Raw genomic sequence first — 16785 nt, forward strand, 5'->3', positions numbered from 1 at the left:
AGTGCCCTGAGGCCAGGGTCCCCTCCAACCACCACACCTTTATGCCATTGTACTCTTGGCTTTCAAGAACATCACAGCCTTTATCCTGGACTCTTATAAAGAGTCTATAACCCCCAGGCACGTTTCTTTTTGCTGTGGCATGAATATAAAACATGCTCACTAGCAAATGAGCCTGGCCATCCCTCCAGCGTGTAGACCTGCAGTTCAGTGTTCCGTGACTCCCTCCTTCCTACCCCATTTGCTGTTACCTCTCCTGATGTGGTAAAACTTTCTAGACAGGGAAAATAATGGAGTTGAGAATGAACTGGTTCTGGTGGTGAAAAGTAAAATGTATGTTATGTATTCTAAACAAATTCTTTGTGCTAAGATCGCCATTTTACAGAAAAAAACTGCATGTTATAAGTGTGTTCACAGATTTAGGGGTTCAAGAAAGTGGCTGTTGTGTGCTGTTTTTATGCTTTGCCACCGGTACCCTGGAATTCTTTGCATTGCAGGGAAATAGTTTCTTGTATCTGTAGAGGATATCATCATATCTGACTGATCAACACGCATATACCCATCTTTGGTATTAGTCTCTCAATTTTCCTTTTAGGACCAACCCTTGTTGTCTCCATAGCAACACAAGTGTGGTCATCATTTTCTGTCTCCTGGGACTCTGAATTTTTAGCATAAGTGATGTAAGAATGAGAAACAATCAGTCATTTCAATCACAGCAGGGTGGGCTTGAGGCCCCATCTGATGCCTGCCTGGCTCCCCTTATGAGGCCCAGTTGTTCAGCTTTTCCTCGTATTCCCTAAGCTCTTCCACATTCTTTTAATAGATATCATCTTCTCCCCACCCCACCCCACTTCTAAGTGAGCTGGAATCTGTCTCTGCAAACGAATGCACATTTCAAGCAGCAGGTTGGGGATGATATGGCTCATGATCTGTAGCATAGGGGAGCACATAAAAGAAAAAAAGGAAAAAAAGGAAAGGGTCATGTGGTGAAAACAGAGATCTGACTGGGCACAATGGCTCACGTCCATAATCCCAGCACTTTGGAAGGCCAAGTCTGGTGGATCACCTGAGGTCAGGAGTTTGAGACCAGCCTGGCTAACATGGTGAAACCCTGTCTCTACTGAAAATACAAACATTAGCTGGGGGTGGTGGCACGCGCCTGTAGTCTCAGCTACTCGGGAGGCTGAGGCACGAGAATTGCTTGAACCTGGGAGGCGGAGGTTACAGTGAGCCAAGATTGCGCCACTGCACTCCAGCCTGGGTGATAGAGCGATACTCCGTCTCAAAACAAACAAACAAACAAACAAACAAACAAACAAGCAAGCAACCCAGAGATCCCCTTTCAAGAGTCCAGTGGTGGCCATGGTGGGAGAAGCCTGACTGTTTTCACAGCAGTTTCTTATCTCTTCTTTCATTTTTTTGTCTGATATCCCTGGGAAGTCAGCTCAGGTTCAGTTAGGGGTAATGAATGGTTGTGGAAGTTTGGAGAGAGCTTCCCATTGAGTATTCTTATGTCCTTGCTACTCACTCTGGTCTTTGGACCAGCAGCATCAGCCCCAGCTGGGAGCTTCTCAGAAATGCAGACTCTTAGGCCCACCCTGGACATACAGAATCAGAGTCTGTATCTTATCAGGATCCCCTGGTGATTCTATGCACATACAGTTGCAGAAGTATTATTGTATAGCTGGTGTAGTGTTGTTCTTCTGTGTTCCTGAAGGGAACTTCAACAAATAAAGGTTCAGTTTCTAGGCCTGTTGAAGACTCTATCCTTCCTTCAACTTTTAGAAAAGTTTTTGTTCTAAAGCATTTTTGAGGATGATCCCTGCTGATGGTGAAATTCAAGCTCTTTACATCTTTTTAGTAAAAACCTGTGTGGGTTAGACTCAGGGACTTCATACCTAATTAATTTTAAAGATACTTGCCAGTGCTAATGGAAAAAGATAAGTATGGTGCTAATTGGTGGGTTTATTGATCCATCCTTGGTCCTTTTCACCAACATTCATACTCAGATTTTATGTTTTACAATATTTTAAGAGGTGGACTCATTGATTTGTTTCCCAAGATTCCATGGCTGTTTGTACGTCTTGATGTGACTCTGATGCCCTCACTTGTGAGTGCCTTGCCTCCCGCTCCCAGGCATCTACAGTCTAGGTAGAGGGATAAGATCATCCCCAACTCCTAACTTTTATGGGAGAGGAAAGCAAGCCCCAGGGAGATGTAGGTACTCTCTGATCTTAGGATCTGGCCTAGGCAAAAGGATCAGGAGAGGCTGAAGTGCTAGGTCACAATGGGAGCCTGGGGCTAGCTCTTTGCTGAGCAGGCAGGCACCGCCAGGGACATCTGTCCTCAAGTGTGGGGTCCTCCTCCTCTGGTGTGGTATCCTGAGACTAAGGTCTGGGAAGCAGTCATGAGTCAAGATCAGACAGGCACAATGATCCCTAAAAGACCAGTCCAGAAAGAGAAATGAGGGGTCGTGCAATGTACTCAGGGCTTGTAATTTACAGCATTTTAGATTCTTACAAGCCACCTGAGAGGTAGATTTTACGACTGGCATTCTACAGATAAGGAAGATGAAGTTAATGGAGGTTATGAAATTCACCTAAGATCACACAGCTAGAGAGTGGGCATTCAGACGCAGACCCACTCACCCCAGTGCCTTTCTGCTTCATCCTGTGTCATGCTGCCTCACTGCCTTCTGCCTGAGGTCAGGCCTGCTTATAGCGATGATAATGCCGGGCCATTGAAAGAGATGAAATGGTCCCAGTTGCAGGAGAGGAGGTGTGCAAAGCTTAAAATGAGGCAGGACTAATAGGTCAATTGAGGTAACAAAGCCAGAGGAGTTGGCTCAGAAGGAGTCAGGCCCCTGGGTTTTGATTCTCAACCCTCTTGTACCCTGATGCTAACTACTTCTGAAACGCTGAGCTCAGGAATGGCTGGAGGGCTCAGCTGCAGGAGAAAGCTCATGTTTGGAGTGCCATGGGAGGGATAGGGAGAGAATGGAGAGAGGCTTGGTGGGGCCAGCCATGAGGAGAGGCAGGCTTTATTGAAATAGCCAGCTTCCTCACGTACAGCCTAGTGAGGCAGATCAACCTGGAACCAAGACCCATTGCTCCTAGAGGTCAGGAATTAAGACCCTTCCCTGTTTGGGTTTTCTCCCAGCGTAGGCCTGGAAGTGAGTGCTCAGATTGCAAAGCCAGAAAGTGAGAGAGGTTTCAGGCTGCTGCCGTTCTCTTGTTTCAAAGGACAGAACCTTTGGGTGACCCCAACAGCCAAGCCCCAGGCCATGTCTGGCTTGCACCAGCTACCCCCAGAGCACAAAGTCTCCTCCCTGCTGCCTTTTCTGGGCTTTCACCTCCTTAACATAGCCCTGAGCGTTTCTCCAGAACTTCCTGTTTGCCTGCAGCTGCACAGATGCAGGTCCCACCCAAGGGTCATCTGAAGGAGGCTGGGTGAAAGGTGGGAGTTGGCTGTGTTCCCCATAGCTCCTTGGGGTTTTCTCCACCCACACATGGGTTCTCTGGCTTCGCCACTCCCATCGGGCTCTGAAGCCAGTGGAGCAGAGGCCCCATATCCAAGTTAGCTCACATGAAGGTCAAGGTGACCCAAAAGGGCTTGTGGCCAAGATCCTTCTTCTTCTTCTTCTTTTTTTTTTTTTTTTTTTTTGATTTTTCACTTTTCCAAAAGTCCAAACAAGTGATGACTTTAGGACATAGCATTCTGGAGAAAACAGGGGAAGGAAACAAAGTCCTCCTTGGTTAGGGAAATGGAGAAAAAGCACACAGGGGGTGAGGCCTTTGGATTTTCTGAAAGAGCGTCCCCATGGTCAAAAACCCGTACACAAACCTTGTAGGTGCTGGGCCTATAGGAACTGTAAACAGAAGGACAGAATGAATATTCCTGGGGTACAGAGACTAAGTCAATGCCAGTGTTGAAAAATTTCCAATATGTGGGTCTGGAAAATGTTCCTAGTGCAAAGCAGAGTTTTCCGGGCGGCTACCATTCCTTCACAACCTAAGAGGGCAGAGGCTGAAGTCATCAGGCGAGGATCTGTCTGCTCTGGCTAGTCTTGGGCTGTTCACCACATGCCTGTCCTAATGATTAATTAGATTATTTCAGTGTTTAGAGTATTGTGAAGATATAACACTGTATTAGAACATTGCATTGTATTGGCTTGGGGATAATACCGTCATGCAAATAACATGAAAACAAGTTTTTTAAGGTGAGGATTCAGGAGCTCCGTGTAACTGTTCTGAGTCTCTCTTCTCACTCTGTCTGTCTACAATTTGCTTCTGAAGGGACTTTGGTCCATGACAACATAAGGGAGGAGATAAGCAGGTTGATAAAATGGCAAACTTCTAAGGAGTCCAAGGAAAGAAGAGATTTTGTCTACAAAGTTGTGTCAACTATCGCTGTTGGATTTTTGGAGATTTTATCCAACACTCTCAGCTCTTTGATGCCCCAGGGGGCTGGCCCTTATGCTCTGTGTCACCTGGGGTCTCTTGTCTGCTGACTTCTGAATTTTGCCAATGAGAGCAGCAGCGGGAGATTAGATAAATGTCGGAATGTTTCTTCCCTATGTCTGAGCCTGACAACAGCTGTGATCCTCCTAGTACAGATTTTACCAGGAGGTCCATTCACAACCATTCCTCCCCACACACAGTTTTGGCTGTCAATGGGCTCCTGTCGTGCTATTTTGCCCTTTTTCCTTCTCAGTCCTAAGGGTCTGAAGACCCCATTGCTAGGCTCTAGGTGTCTCTTCTCTGTAAATAATCCCTTTGACAAAGTCTTCATTTGGACCATCTGCAGGGATCTGTGGCTCCCTAATCATAACAAGTTTCCTGAGGGAAGTAAATATTGCACACTCAGCATCATGGTATTCTAGTTTGTTCCTGACTGTTGACTTTGTCCTATGGGAGAGGTCATCTTTGTGCAAATTGGCAATCCACAAGAAGTGAGCTGTGCACAAGAGCATTTGAAGACTCACGACACACAGTCATAGCAGGAAGTGGCAAGGCAGCAAGCTGTGAAGAGGCAGAAGGGGAAGATGGGGACCAGAAGCTGAAAGATACAGATCATCCAGAGAGCAATTGTAATAGACACTGAGGTGAGCTGCTCAGATTGCAGGTGTGTGGTCCACCAAGCAACCTCCAGCTGATGCTCCCTTCTGAGTCTGCCTCAGCAGGGAAATGCCATTTCTTACAGGCGCAGCCCAGCCGGGTAGGGTATAAAGGGTATGAAGGCCTGGCTATACTGCCTGATGGTTTGTTCGGCTCCTTCTTCTGTACAACCATGCAGCCTCTCTCTTCAAGTACTGACCTCTAATAAACATCTTGCATTCAAACTCCATCTCTGCTCCCTGAGAACCCAACCTATAAGGCTAAGTTTAAAAGAATTTACATCAAGAGCAGCAAAAGCACATTAAAATAATTAAACCATTTTTACTTTTTGGATTTATTTTATAGATTTCATATGTTGCAAGGAGCATTTATATTTTGTACAGAGGCAGAGAAAGTCCCAGGGGGCATGAGAGCTGGGTGAGAGCCATGGCTGATGAGTTCTTTCAGAGCTTCCGAAGGAGGGAATCCAGATCAGAAATGTGCAAACTTCTAAGAAGTTAGAGCTTCGTTCAGTGACATTATGGATACACACAGGATTATTTGAGACTAATCTGAGTTTACATTTAGGAGGTAAAATAGACATAACCATGGAGGATCCGGGCTATGAAGCATTTTCCCTATCCCTATTTGACAAAAAGGGAAACTGACAATGGGAAACTTTGCAGTATCTGTGTGCCTGATGGTCAGCAGAGATGTTTTTCACATGAACTTGAAAACGGCACTGAATCAGCATGTGCATTCTTTTCTTAGGGTTATGGAAGAGTGAGGACTTGAAATATTTTGCCCCAACAAGTAAAATGACTTATCTGAAAAATGAACATGTTTTTTATTGCATTTCTAGATTTCTGACCCACAGGAACACTCCTTGCTACCCCTTAATAGTCTTTTCATCCCAACATCCTGGTACCCACACATTTGCATGAGGCTCAGACTTAATAGTGTCCTCTTCCCATGTCTCACACCCCTGACTGCTGGAAACTTCGTGTCTAACCTCATGCCCCCTCATTCCTTCCTGCTTATACCCTTTCCTGGTTACTTCCCCAGAAACCATGTGGGTGGCTGGTTCTTGAGTTTAAATATGAGTCTCATTTCTACCCTGGAGCTACCTCTGAGGCAACAGGAAACACAAGAAAAATACGATCCACCTCTGAGTGGGTGAATGTCATATCCTTGACCAGAGACATAAATTGTGTTACAACTCAGGGACAAGGTAAAGTGAGGGCTTAGGAATTTCCTAAATGAGCAGAACCAGCTCTATCCCTAAAGTCAGTTCTTTCAAATGATTAATAAGGCCTACTCAGATTGAGACAATTCTTACTTCCAGGCACACTGGACTAAGGCTTATGACAGAGTCATGCTACGAGGCAATATCCCACTTTTCAGTCTTGCCCACCTCAAGCCCAACATAGCTACCAAAATAACCTAAAGAAATCTAAACTCTCATCACTTCCACTGTTACTAATAGGATCCTTTACAAATAGCATGTTGATCTCTGTCCAGAAGGTGTTCCCATCTCTTAGCCTGCTAATCCTGCTCATATGATCAATGAATTAAGAGCTTCTAAAAGCTCCTCCAAATGATCTCTATCTCCGGGCCAAGTCTTTAGATTTAGTTTAGCTTTCAACACCTCTGTGATATAAGCTCTGACAAAAACAGCTTGCATCCTTTGGTTTAAGCTCTAACAAAAACAGCTTGAATCCTTTGGTTTATGCTAATGAATGCATTTCTCCCTTTTTATCTCTTCTCCCTTTCCATGTCAGGGAGGGAGACAGCACACTGGGACGAAGACAAATATGGTGATAGTGTGTGGCCAGAGTAGGACCACCGTGGGAGGGAATTGGAGGACAAATTACTTTTGATATTTTCCAAGTCACATTTAATGGTTTCACACTAGCCAATTCTTCCCCAAACCCACCTAGCTCAGGAACTCAAGTCTTTTCAACCAAAGGATCAAAGGAAACATTTCTGCTTTCAAAGTTTTATTGAGATGTTGAGGAGAAACAGCCAACATATACATTCCTCATTTCGTCACAACTGGCATTTGATCCACATTCCATAGGCTCCTCTCTGGCTTTGATCTAACATCAGTTCTCCTTGGCAGTCCCCCTTCTGCTGTTCTTGTTGCTGCCTGGTGCTGTGTGAAGTGCACCAGGGCAGAGCCCGCTGAGGACTCACAAGTGGGAGCGGTAATTGCGATTGGCTGTGGGAAAAGACAGGTTTGCAACAGAGACGCAATTAGAACATTCCCATCAATACTCTTATTGCTCAAATCTGCATTTAGTTATTGGAAATAATCTCAGGCCAAGATTTCAGGGTCCTGTGAGGGCTGCCTCCAAGAGGGAGGGCCTGGCAGCAATATGTGCCTAAGTTTGGCAGTTTCCTCCCCATTCCTCACTCACCATCATCACCCCGTTTCCTACTTTTCAGGTTGCCCTTACGGTATTTCCTTTTGCTGCCACCTCTCTTGACTCCCTTGTGAGGAGATCGGCTCTTGCTCCTCCTCATGCCATGACTCTTTAATTTGCGGCTGGTCGACATGGTAAGTTCTGCCAAAATGAGGGGCTTTGCAAGGCCCGGGGGCCAGGAGTCTGGATATTTAAGGGCTTGGCCATTGTGACAGGGAAGGGGCGTGGCTCAGCAGGTGGGCGGGGCTCTATTGTGCTGTCACTCACCTTTGCTGCACTTTGGTCATATATGTGAAATAAGGTGGTCCTTTTCATGCAGCTCAAGGGTTTCCCTTAGTTTTGAGGTCCTTTTGATGTTAAGTGAGGCTTTCCCAGAGGTGTTATTGAGCAACCGAATCCCAGCCCTGTGCCAGGCATTGGAGGAGTACAAGAGACCATTCGAATATGCTTCTCCTGCCTGTAGGAAATGTAACAGTCATTGAGTGTGTGTGTATGCATCACTGTTTAAGTCTCTCACAGCATCCGGAGATAATAAATATATTTCTATAAGGACTTGACTCTAGAGAACCCAATTCAATAAGATCAAAATAGAAATATTCCTTCTTTTTCGTCTAGGTCAGGATTTCTCAGTCTAGGCACTATTGACACAATGGGCAGGGTAACTTTTGGTGGGCTGTCTTGTGCATCCTAGGATGTTTGGCAACGTCCCTGGGCTCTACCCACTGGACACTAATGACAACCCAAAATATTCCCAAACATTGCCACCTGTTTCTTCGGGAGGCTGGGGAAGTGAGGGACAAAATGACTCTGGTTCAGAACAATTAACCTAATCGTTTTTTAAAATTTGGTCACAGATATTGATCACATAGCATATGCCATACATTTAGGTGGTAGAAAATCAGTGGAGGATAAAAACATGTAGAAACTGTGCTTGTGGAACTCTCAGCCCACTAGGGAGAAAGCCATTCATAGGCGTCTACATAAGTCAGTGAATAAGTACTTAGGGAGTCATTTTGGCTGGAGAAGGACAGAGGGAAACTCCCTGCATGGTACAGGATGAGGTTGGAGAGAGAGAGATCAAACCATGATCAAGTACATTGGGAAGACTTGAAAATGTTAAGAGGATGGCTTGTGAGATTAGAGGGTGCCAACTGGGTGATGTATTGACTGGAGGAACTGTGTAAAGGGAGATGCTACTGTCAACATCAATGGTTCAGTAGAGAGAAAGATTTGATGATGGCTTAGGTCTGGCCAGGAAGGGTAATTGAGATATAAAGGAGACAAGAGACCAAGACTTGGTAATGGATTGGATTTGGGAGATGAAACAGATGGTGTCAAGGGTGTGGCTTTTGTTTCTGCATAATGCAGTTATCTGGATGCTGGTGCCATTCTTGGGGATAAAGGCCAGACATGGGGAGAGTGATGATCATGTACTTGGTATGACATACTGGCTTTGAAGTGCCTTTGACACTTACAAATAGATATATTGAAGGATTATTGGTGTATAAGTCATCCAGCCTTTCCTTTTTCCTCCATTATACCTCATAGTAAATGCTTTTGAAAAGATTTCTTTTTTTTTTTTTTTTTGAGACTGAGTCTTGCTCTTTTGCCCAGGCTGGAGTGCAGTGGCACAGTCTGGGCTCACTGCAACATCCGCCTCCTGTGTTCCAGCATTTCTCCTGCCTCAGCCTCCTGAGTAGCTGGGATTACAGGGGCATGCCACCACGCCCAGCTAATTTTTGTATTTTTAGTAGAGACAGGGTTTCGCCATGTTGGCCAGACTAGTTTTGAACTTCTGATCTCAGGTGATCCGCCCACCTTGGCCTCCCAAAGTGCTGGGATTACAGGCGTGAGCCACTGTGCCCGCCTCATTCAGATTTCTATAGAACTTGTTTGCTATTTCTTCCATTTGTCCCTCCTTCTCTCTCCACTGCCATTATCCTCATTCAAGAACTGAGCATCTTGTGTGCAGGAGATCCTTAGCAAAAGTTGGTTGAATAGAAGAGCGAATGTAGTTCAAGCCCCACTCCCTGGTTTTCTGATATCTATAGATGGCAAATTGTGTTTTGAAACCCAGATTCCTTGAATAGCCACCATATGTGACACTTTCTGTTTTCCTCTTCCAGGCAGGTCTCTCTGGAGACCTTCTGTTGGTGATTTGTTGGTGACTTTTATTCACACAAAGAAGCAGTTCTATAAAACAGACTACTGGCTTGCTTGTTGGTATTCCAGACCTTCTGTGTCCACTCAAGGCTGGTTGTTTCCTCTACAAACCTGCTCCCATGAGAGCAGGGACCTGCGTGAAAGCAGGAATTGAGAAATTGGGCTCACCACTGAATATTCCCTGGGAGTTAATCAGTCCTGCCACAGAATAGAAGCTCAGTAAATATTTGTGAAATGCATTTGGTCAGTGAATAAAAAGTCCTTTTATTTTTCTAAATCCTGTTCCTTCCCACTTTGTCCCACATCTCTAAGGAAGACTTCCCAACTTACCAAATTTTCACTGTCCTTTGAAACTTCTTCAGAGTTTATTATCCATATGACCTTGGCTTTAAAGTCTAGACAACCAACCCTAATTGTGTGAAATCGTGTTTTATGCCTGCATTGCCAGCCATGTGTGTTAGACTGGTTTCAACAGGAGGTGGTGTGTCTTCGTTCTGGTCCTCACTGGACTTCTCTGGACGTTAGCTCCCTTGTTCTATAAATAAGCAGGTTGGGCTAGGTGATCTCTGAAATGATGACTTTGGTGATAGCCTCCTTCTCGTTAGGGACTGTACCTTTTATTTCTACTGCATTTTCCACAGGTACTAGCATGGCCCACACTAGGTGGTTAGTAAACATGTGTTCAGTCTAGCTGCTTTGGTGTATTATGAGGATAGTTCAACACAATCACAGTGACTTTGCACAAGTGGGGGCATTTCTAGGCAGGGAAGAGAGAAGACATTGTCCTCACAACAGGTCCTCTGGTGCTCTGTGCCCGCCTCTCATGCCTGACACCATTGGCTATAATGTTTACAGAGGAACTGGCCTCTTTGGTTTTAGAGGTATTTTTCTGGATGGTCCTGAAGATTGGATACTATTTCTCTCCTCAGTCCCTCCCACCCTCAAAAGACCTGCTGTGCCAAGGAGAAGTTGAGATCACAGGGAAGAAGACAGCCAGACTTGGGAACTGATGAAGAAACAAACAAAAAAGTCCCCTTTGCCCAGAGTTGAGGAGCAGTTCTGGTTCCAGACACCCATGCTGAGAAACTTGACCAGCAGAAAACCCAGTGGGGGACGGGGTAGGCGATGCACAGGCCACTCAAGGCGGGGGTGTGTGGAGGCTGTTTGGGTTGGCTCCTGTATCGGACCTCCTGGAGGGAGGACGGAGCAGAGCTGAGCATTGGCCACTGCTGCCTGTCTCTGTTTCTCTTTCCATTTCTGCCCCAGTGTTGCTCAAGCTAGCAGCAATTTAGATAGAGCCCAGTAAGCTACTTCTAACCCTTAGCAGGTCCAGGATGAGGCCTTTCCTTGAGAACCATCTGTTAATCCAGTCTGCTGACTGTCTCATCATTTTTTTTTCCTGCTATCTTTGCACAGAGAGGACATATGAGTGACTTCAAATAACTCAGCATAGGACTAACAGGGAAAGCCCCATAAACCTGTTTCCTTCATACCTTAGCTTCCATGGTGGGACTTAACTTTTTTCCCCCTTGATGAAAGGAAATGACTATGTTCTGATCATTGTTGGCACAGAAAGAGAGATAACTAAATTCCTGGCCTTTTGAGAAGAGACACTATCAGCCTTTTCTTTCTTGGGGCCCAGGGATGTCTTGCCTGGAGACAGGTAAATGGACAGGATGGTGTCTGTATCTCCTAGATGGGTAGCCTGGGTTGTAGTGCAGGAAAGGGCTTGGGGGCCAGTGCTCTCACTGGTCCCTTTCCTAGGCTAGGAAAGGTAGGCTTAGGGTGTCACTGTTTTGGAAGTCAGATCTCTAGTTAGATTCCATGTCACCTCTCCAATTCAAACTCACTCCATTAATTTTCCCGGGGAGTACAGCGGATGCCTTCATAGGGCTGGATCTTCCCAGCAGGCTGAGACTTGGGGCTTATGAAGAGGGAGCATGGAAACGTTGCTGACAGTCCTTACACATGTCGATGACTCAGTCTGAATCCCTCTCTGAAATCTAAGTCTCTCCAGATGTTGACCTCGGCTGGAAAGCGGGGGCCTTTTACCCTGTTCACATGCACACCCTGTCTTCTCTACTGCTGCTGCTGCTGCTGCTGCTGTTCGAACAGGCCAAAGGGGCGTGGGGACAGATTGGAGGAGGAGAAAGTGGCTGACAGAGGTGCCTCACCAAGGGGCAGAGCTCTCTGAACTCAGAACACATTCACTGTCTTCAGTAGGGAATAAGAAGAGGCCAGAGACCAAGGCCTAGGGGTAGTTTGCAGAGCAAAATGGGGGAAGGATCTTAACTCCATACACCTTTTTTTCATCCAGTTCTGGAGGTATAGGCAGCATCTTGGTTCTGAGGATGGCCTGGAGTCTGTCTGAAGATATGGTGGTGTTCCTTCCCATTTTTCCATCAGGCTTCTCTCCTATTCTTTCTGCTGCATTCTCAAATTGTTTTTCAGTAAACAATTTCTGCTTTTTTCAGGAGAGAGATTGGGGTGCTTAAAGTGAGAGATTTATCACAAGAGCAATGGTCATGGGAGGCTCTTAGGGTCTACCTTGTCCTGCTTCTTTGGGAGCCAAGAGGCTTATCTCAGGGGCCACACCTGGGCGGTGGAAGAGCCAGGATAGTGACAAGATTGCCGACCCCAGGCCAAGGACTGCCTGCTGCACCATAGTGCCTTCCCTACTCGACTTAAAAACAAACCTGTCCTTGAGTCTCCACTCTATTAGCCTTTTCTTTCATGCATGCCTGCTATGATCACAGTGAAGGAACCTAATATTAAAGAGGGAGAACTGGAAAAAAGTAGTCCTTTTTAGAGGCAGAGCATGAATTTGGATGACCTCTGGACAACTTTCAAGTTCTCATTTTGAGAGCATTCAAACTTTCATTTGCTTTTAATTATTTTCAGACTTCTGAAAATTGATCATTTCTGTTCCTTTTATCTTTCCAAGTCCCACTAACAATAAAACTACATGGTATAATGGTGCATAAAGAAAATTCAAATTGTATGCTTCAGAGGGTTCTAAATAAAGTTTTCACATTGACCACTAGCCACTAAGCTGCCTCCCTTAATCCCCATCTATAACATAGTAACAAAAAATATGTCCTTTTTCCGAATACACTGGAAATACAGTTCCATTCAGCTGTTAAGTTAAAAGTAGGGCTGCATCCCAGGGTGTTAGAAAAGGGTGTTATGGTACAAAAATATCACACATATTAAAATCATTTGGCCTCATGTGGTCACGAATAATATGTTTTAATCCATCCACCAACTGGAGTAAGGAACTTTGAGTTGGAGTGTTGCTAGAGAACAATTTTATAATAAATAGACCTTGAGATGAAGTGTAACAGACAAAGTCACAAATCATAGGCAAAGTGAGATCTCAAACCTACATCTCTTAATCTCCAGTCCAGGCTTCTGCCACTATGCAATGATGCACCGCAATTATAATTTCTGGCCTCTTTTTTATTTTCTGTGCATTTGGTCTGCTTTTCTCTTCTCCCCTTGTGTGCTAAGAGCCATGTACAGGAGCCTTGGCCCTCTGAAAATCATTCCACCTGCCAAGGGCCATCAGTTCAGAGTTTTAGGGCACCTGACCCTTTGAAAGCGGGGAAAGAGTTGCTATCAAGGGGGGAAAAGGACCGCAGAGACAGGCTGAGGTTGCCACACATGAAGAAGGTCAATGGCTTCATAATGGGTGATTTCAAAGCATTGTGACCATCAGGCTGGTAGAGTGCATTGGATACAGGAGATCTGACTAACTCTACTGACCAAGGTTGGGCCAAGAGAGAGCATCACAATGAGCCCTACCTCTTTGACTTGGCTTGTCAAGCCTCTACTTCCTAGTCTTAGTGGTGATTGAGGGAGAAGAACAGGCAGATTCAAAGCATAATTTTACTACATGTCCTGAAACTCTTAAAAGAGAGAGTTGGCAATGAAGGCTTGCTTGACAGTGTCACTGTCAGGTTTCCCCATTGTTCTTTGGAGCAGAATTCTCATATTTGGAGATCTCAAAAAGTAGGTTTAGTTGTATTTATACTAAATAAAAAGAAAAAAGTCGATCTTTTGCTGCTCTTTCTAATCCTAAAGTTCTGTGGTCCAAAGCACAAAGGTTTAGTAACACTTCCCTCTTCATTACATTCTTGTTCTGGGGAAGCAGATGGGACTTGCCTAGAGAAATGTTCAAAGCAAAGCTTTTGTTTTTAGTAAGGACCAAAGAAAGACTCAGATGCTTTAGAGTGTGGAAGTAATCAGATTTTATTGATCAAGAAATTCCAGATACTTGGCAGCCTTATTACTGTTATTATTATTATTATTATTATTATTTGGTGGGGAGGAAATGTAGTAGGTCATACCATGGAAATGTTCTGGGGTTCTAGTAAGGACCATGTCACCATGTAGAAATATTTGTTTTCTAAGACTACTGCAACAGTAAAAGTGCACTTTCTTCATGTTGCAAGAGAGGAGAGACAAAACTGAGGTTTAAAAGTCCCTGGTTAGAGCAGGAGAGCCACAGGAAGTTCTTCAGATGGGCACACAAGGCTAACTTGACATTTTCCAAATTTTCCCTTATGATTTTGTTACCTCTTTAGCTCTGGTTTGGCCTAGCTTACTTGCTACTTCCTGTGACATCTGCTTTCTTGTGGGTGTGACTAGCTAGGGCTGGTGTTGTGGGCAGTAAAGGAATTTACCAAGACAATCATAGGTAAAGAAAGGCAGATTTATTAGACAAAGTATGAAGGTATGTTGCAAGAAAGCAATGGGCAGCACAGCAAAGAAGGGGCTGTCTGCAAAGAGGCAGGGGCTGGAGGGGAGTTTTATAGGATTTCTGTGCAGAATGACGTTGTGCTGCTGGGTCTATGTGGGGAAGGAGGTCATTGTGCCCACAGGTTATTTGTGTTTAGCCATTTCTCAGAAAAATTGTTTATTTTTCTCCTCCAACCTGGGGCCGGCCTTCCCCTACCTTGCGTCCTTTCTTTGTTGTTACTTATTAGGACTCCACATGCTCCAGATAAAAAAAGTTATGTCTCCCTAGAACCAGCTACATAATTTGTGAAGTCCAATGCAAAATGAATATGCTAGTCTCTTGCTAAAAAGTTATTAAGAATTTCAAGGTGGTGACAGAAGAGCATAAATCTGGGATCAGTGTGGGTAAGTGGGCACAAGACCGTTTGTGATGCACAGGTCCCATGACTATGAAGCCCACCCTGTCTGTTCTGCCTCACTTAAGGCACTACATATGGCAAATACCAGATAACTAAATTGAAAAATCCCTATCTTGTTCACCTTTATAGTCCAGGAGAGCTGGTCAAATCTCCTATTCATAATGGGAGATTGATGAATACTTGCAAATGACTTGCTTCATACTGAGGCTGTGCCATTTGCCTGAGAATGAACTTAGCCTCTTCATTACTGGGTCCATGACCATCTCCCCTCTCCCCTCCTCACACACATCCTCTATCCATAGCTGGTACTACTCCTGTCTTCACTTCTCCTACTCTTACCCTCAAGCCTTGCCAATCACTGCCCTCTTCCTCTTCCTTCTCCTTGTTCTCCTTTAGTGGTGCTTTCTTCTATGGTCCTGTAGGAAACTGGCTGAGTCCTAGGGTACATGCAGCTCTGCTGTATCCTAGTGTGGCTGAATGCACTCACTTAGTGCTTATACTTAGTGATGGGAGATGTTAGGGGCCTGAAGGTAGTTTTCCAGTCATTTGCCTGAAGATTGTATTCTCAGCTCTGAGACAGAAGGAGCCCAGCTGCAAAGAAGCTAGGCCACTGTGACTGGGTCTTCCCCTCTCTGGGATATCACAAAGTCCACATGAGGTCAGTGAACCAATCTACAAGAGAAGGGCTGAGCAGGGGACCTGGGATGATTTCCTCCAATATTTAGTCAGACTGATTTTCTGGATCCAAGCTTCTCAACTTACTACATGTGGACAAATCATTATATTTCTTCCAGCCTTAAAAATCTTCAGTAAGTTAAAGAGAGAAGGACTCAGGCTTAATGGCAATCCTATTATTTTACTAATGAGGAGATGAAACACCTAGTTGGAGATCACCTCCTTACTGGCTCAGAGCTTCAGGAAATCGCTCAAGGGTATGCAAATACTGAACAGCAGAACTGGGATTTAGATCCACATCTACTTAATTTTAGTGCATGTGCTCTAACTGCTGCCACAGAAGGGATGCAGAGGAAGATGGTCAGTTACCCAGAGGGTGATATCTTTGACTTAATGTTCACCATAAAGACAGCTATCAACAGAAGACTTGAAGTCTAACTTGTTATCTATTGTAGGAAAGTGCCTGCAACATGGTAAGTTCTCTAGTGATATTAAGCCATTTAACCCAAGCCAACCACGGAGTTGGAGAAGAATGGGGTGTGTTATAAAATACTGACATGATTTACGTGGAGGGGTAAAGTTTTAATCCTAGACTTCTGCCCTAAGTGAATAGTGAATGACTGCTGAGTAGATACAGGAGCGGGAAACAGATGTGAACAGAAAAAAATTGGCTTTAGTTTTGTATAGGTTGAATGTCTACCAGACAGGTCCAATGTTCCCAAGGATGTCCTGTAGACAAATGGGATAGAGACATGGGGTTGAGAGAATGGGGTTGAAAGTAAGGCATGCAAAACTAGAAGCTGTGACACTTGAGGTGGTCAGAGCACTTTTAGGGGACCTACTAAGAGTCAGGCACTGTGTGAGCGCTTGAGGAACCTCATCTCATTTCTCTGTCCTTACCTTAGGTGATTCCTGCAGAGCATCTGACAATCAGAGAAGAGTTAGAATACATTAAGCTCAGCATCACATATGTGGTTTAAATACAACTCTACCTCCTTCTCTTTCTTTCTCTTCTTTTCTGCCTTTGTTGCCCTACCCAGGATTAAAACCTTAGGTCTTATGTTAAAAGAATGACAAGAGAACTGTAGCATTCTCTGCCTCTTGGGCGTCTGCAAGAGGTGGGATATTAGAGAGACACTGGGGGATGCTTGGATGATCACATCCACCCCTCCACCCCCTACGACCTCAACATGAAGTTGGCCCTCTTGAAGTGGGTGAATCACTACAGCCCTTGTTTAGGAAGTGTGTTTGAAACCAGGCTTTTAAGGA

At 44.8% G+C, this 16785-nt stretch overlaps 1 protein-coding gene across 1 annotated transcript; it reads right to left on the bottom strand.

Moving 5' to 3' along the window:
• Window positions 1-7076: 7076 nt before the first annotated feature.
• On the bottom strand, window positions 7077-7683 carry LOC105481190 (transition protein 1). Its single transcript, XM_011740561.3, has 2 exons — window positions 7514-7683; window positions 7077-7314 (listed from the first exon to the last, which is right to left on the bottom strand). The coding sequence occupies exons 1-2, from the start codon at window positions 7650-7652 to the stop codon at window positions 7286-7288; spliced, it is 168 nt and encodes a 55-aa protein (XP_011738863.1). The 5' UTR covers window positions 7653-7683; the 3' UTR covers window positions 7077-7285.
• Window positions 7684-16785: the final 9102 nt, after the last annotated feature.

The sequence above is a fragment of the Macaca nemestrina genome, chromosome 11 (assembly GCF_043159975.1).
Source record: "Macaca nemestrina isolate mMacNem1 chromosome 11, mMacNem.hap1, whole genome shotgun sequence".
Lineage (NCBI taxonomy): Eukaryota > Metazoa > Chordata > Mammalia > Primates > Cercopithecidae > Macaca > Macaca nemestrina.